The following is a 3338-nucleotide window of genomic DNA, read 5'->3' as shown; positions in this document are numbered from 1 at the left end:
TTCCAAGCTGCTGTCCCCAGAGGAATCTAAACAAGTAAGAAAGGAGAAAGAATAGGAGGGAGGTGTAAAGAAGAAGAGCAGAAAATTGAATGAACGAAAGGAACTTGTCATCTCGAGGAAGAGAACATGAAAAAGGAAGAAGAGCCCGATCTTGAGAACGAGACGCGGGCTTTCTGGTAGCTAACTTTCATCTTGGTGGAGATTTGCTTTCTTCTGTAGTCTGCATGACGAAACGAAGAAGAAAGAAAGCGTCTCCGCACTTGGCTTCTCAGTAGCGAAGGAAAGAAACCCTGTTCCTTTTCAAGGTCTTTTCTTTCTCTTCATCTTTTTCTTCCCACTCTCGGAAGTGTGGATAGACAAGGGGCGAAGAAGGAGATAAGATAGAACAGATGAATATAAAGTAGAAGGTGAAAACGGGAGTCTTCCGCAAACTTCGGTGTGCGTATACATCAGCTGTACATACACTTGAGAGGGGTGTAAAACTGTGAATGATAGATGTATACACATAAGGATAGACATCTATATATCGCTATAGATAGGTAGATAGATAAGAGCTAGATAGTTAGATATGTAAATAGATGTGTATGTACGTGTGTCTCAGAGAATCTTAAAGAGACGCGTGTACAAAGATCCATAGAGAGACAGCTGTTTGGCTCGAGAGGGGGGGGGTGTACATACACCTGGAGATTCGAGTGATAGATTTGAACCTCATTGCACGACCCGAGAAACAAGAGGAAAACACGAGAAAAGCCCTAGAATCCCTTTCTCTCTCTCTCTTCATGCACTTCATTCTTTTCTTCTGTTCGCCTTTCTCGTACTTCTTTTTATCCACCTCCACTCCTATTTCGTGTCACTACTCCTCTTTCTCGCTCCTTACTCTGCTTCTATACTCTTCAGAGACTCGTTTACTACTTCCTTGCGCTTAGGCATAAACACATTCACAAGAAGAAAAGGAGTGAGAATTCTGTCCTCCTCTACTTCAAGTGTGTGCGTCTATGTCGATGTGTATGTACACCAAGAGAAAAAGCAAAAGTCGCTGGCTCTTGCTCGGCGTCTCCTATTCATAGAAATGTTCTATCAAGGCGACTGTGGGACGATGTGTATGGACTAGCTAGGAATTCTTTCTTAAGAGGGGTCTCGAGAGACTCTCGACATAGTCTTATCTAAGATGACTGTAAAAGAAAGCAGTCTTCTTTCTTTTCTTCCTCTTCACAGCAAGTGTGGTCCTGCGACTCCTAAGGCTTTTATCTCGATGGCTCGTTCATGAGAAAAGAAAGGAGCTCCTCGTGAAGATGAGAGAGAAGAAGAACTTCCACCTCTTTAATCAAAAAGAAGAGGATGCTTGAGAAGTCTTTCTTCGTTTTATGCATGTAAGTATGAGAAACGAAGAGATCTCTCCAACGGATAGCAGAAAGAGAAAGACTTTAATCCTTCTCTCTCTCTCTCTAGAGAAACGCCTTGACGTCAGTTGCATTGAGACCGTATCGTGTCTCTCTCTCAGAAGAAGAAATATCTCTTTCGAAAACAGAGAGAAAGAGAAGGAAACAAAAAGAAGAAGAAAAGATATCTATGTCTCTGAGACTGTAGGAAAAAAGCGTCTGCGTGAAAGAATTAATCCTCTCTAGCAAGAAGAAGAAGAAAAGAAGGTTGGCTTTGATCAATAGATGTGTATCTTCTGCTACCACCCTGAGTATGTTTTCCTATATCTTTTCCTTCTCTCCACGACATCCACCTTCCGGTGTATCTACAGCTGTACTGTGGTGTATGTACACTACATACAAGGCAGCCGTGTAGCTGTAGGAAGAGACTGAAACAGAGAAAGGTTTCCCAAGGTGGCACTAGAGATTCTCTTCTTCTTTTTCTTTTCATCGAAAGACTTCGTCATTCTTCTTCCTTTTGAAGAATCTCTTCGCTTCCTTCTCTCTTAACCTGTTTCACATCTCACACAATTGAAGTGTACATACACATCTACATCTCCAGACACTCCACTGCATTGCATGTGTCTAGACACTTGATCGTAGGCGACTCATCCTCTATGTAGTTATGGAGAAAGTAGACGCGAGAAACGTGAAACGGATCCTTTCAAAAGAAGAGGAAAAGAGTAGAAACATACCGACAAGAGAAGCAGAGAAAATAAAACAAAAAGAAGAGAGAATAAACCCTAAACCCTTTCATGAAGAAAGAAAACTTCCTCCTTCGTGCAGTCGGGTTGCCAGGTGTATGTACATGGGGATATACATACATACATACGCTTCGATAAAGATCGACAATTCAAAAGAATGAAAGAAAGGATGTTTGGTCTTCTCTCGGGAAGAAGAAGAAGAGTGAAGAGAAGCCTTCTAATAGAGACGACCATAATACTCCGCTTTCGAATATAAGCCGACTAAGGAAGGCCACTGAACGAGAAGGCGATCTAGAAATGGATAGAGAAGAAGAGCAGAGAGAGACAGGGATTTCACGCGACAAATGCTCTCGATGTAAATGACGGAGAAGCTCTTCTTCAACGGAGAGAAGATCGCCTGGAGAGAAAGACACCACACAAGAAGAAAAAGAAGAAGAGCATCAGACAGAGAAAGAAAGAGAGAGGGAAAGGGACGTGAAGATGAGAATGAGTAGAGAGGAGAAAGGCAAAACGATGAAAAGAAAGAAGAGAAAAGAACGAAGAGAAAAAAGAGAGATACAGAGAGAATCTTTCTTCTACTTCTTCTCTTTCATTTTTATCCTCTTGAAAAGAGACAATGTTAAAGACGTAAAGAATAAACGGGATTTTCTGGTCTTCTCGATGTGTCTGTGTTCTCCTTTCCCTTCTTTCTTAAAAGAAAAATGTATCCGTTTCAGGTGTAACTACACCTCCGACCATCCCCCTCGCCTACTAAAGCTTCTGTCCTTCTACTGATCTCTCTTTGTTTATTCTAATCGTGTACCTATCTGCTCTTCTTTCTTCACTTCTTTTCTCCTTCCACTATAATGTCTACTTCTCATTCATTCTTCGCTTGTCTCACGTAAGAAAGTCACCTCGATCCTCCCTCGATCCTCTCTCTCTGCTTTTCTTCTTCATTTTCTTTGTGTCTTTCTCCTCTGCTTTCTTTCGTCATCTTCGTTATGTTGGATTCCTCACTTCTCTTAGTAGCGCCGCGTAGACAAGAGGCACACACGTGCCAGGGCCATTCACCAAAATCTAAAGAAAGAAAGAAAGAAGAAAGAAAGATACAAGAAGAGACAAAGACAGAGAGAAGTGAAAAAGAAGGAAAGAAAGAAAGAAGAAAGAAAGATACAAGAAGAGACAAAGACAGAGAGAAGTGAAAAAGAAGGAAAGAAAGAAAGAAGAAAGATACAAG

At 41.4% G+C, this 3338-nt stretch overlaps 1 protein-coding gene across 1 annotated transcript, besides 1 other annotated feature; it reads right to left on the bottom strand.

Moving 5' to 3' along the window:
• Positions 1 to 58: 58 nt before the first annotated feature.
• Positions 59 to 130: a sequence feature (Short protein (CSUI_001987, PHJ24162.1) was converted to a misc_feature.).
• Positions 131 to 1905: 1775 nt separating this feature from the next.
• On the bottom strand, positions 1906 to 3305 carry CSUI_001986 (uncharacterized protein; the record flags this gene model as incomplete). Its single annotated transcript, XM_068062189.1, has 2 exons — positions 1906 to 2519; positions 3119 to 3305. Coding segments are annotated over 2 exons (435 nt in total), but the record flags the coding sequence as incomplete, so codon positions are not given.
• Between the last annotated feature and the right edge of the window lie 33 nt (positions 3306 to 3338).

The sequence above is a fragment of the Cystoisospora suis genome (genome assembly GCF_002600585.1).
Source record: "Cystoisospora suis strain Wien I chromosome Unknown contig_822, whole genome shotgun sequence".
In the NCBI taxonomy this organism is placed as follows: domain Eukaryota; phylum Apicomplexa; class Conoidasida; order Eucoccidiorida; family Sarcocystidae; genus Cystoisospora; species Cystoisospora suis.
This window is presented reverse-complemented; position numbering and strand designations above follow the sequence as displayed.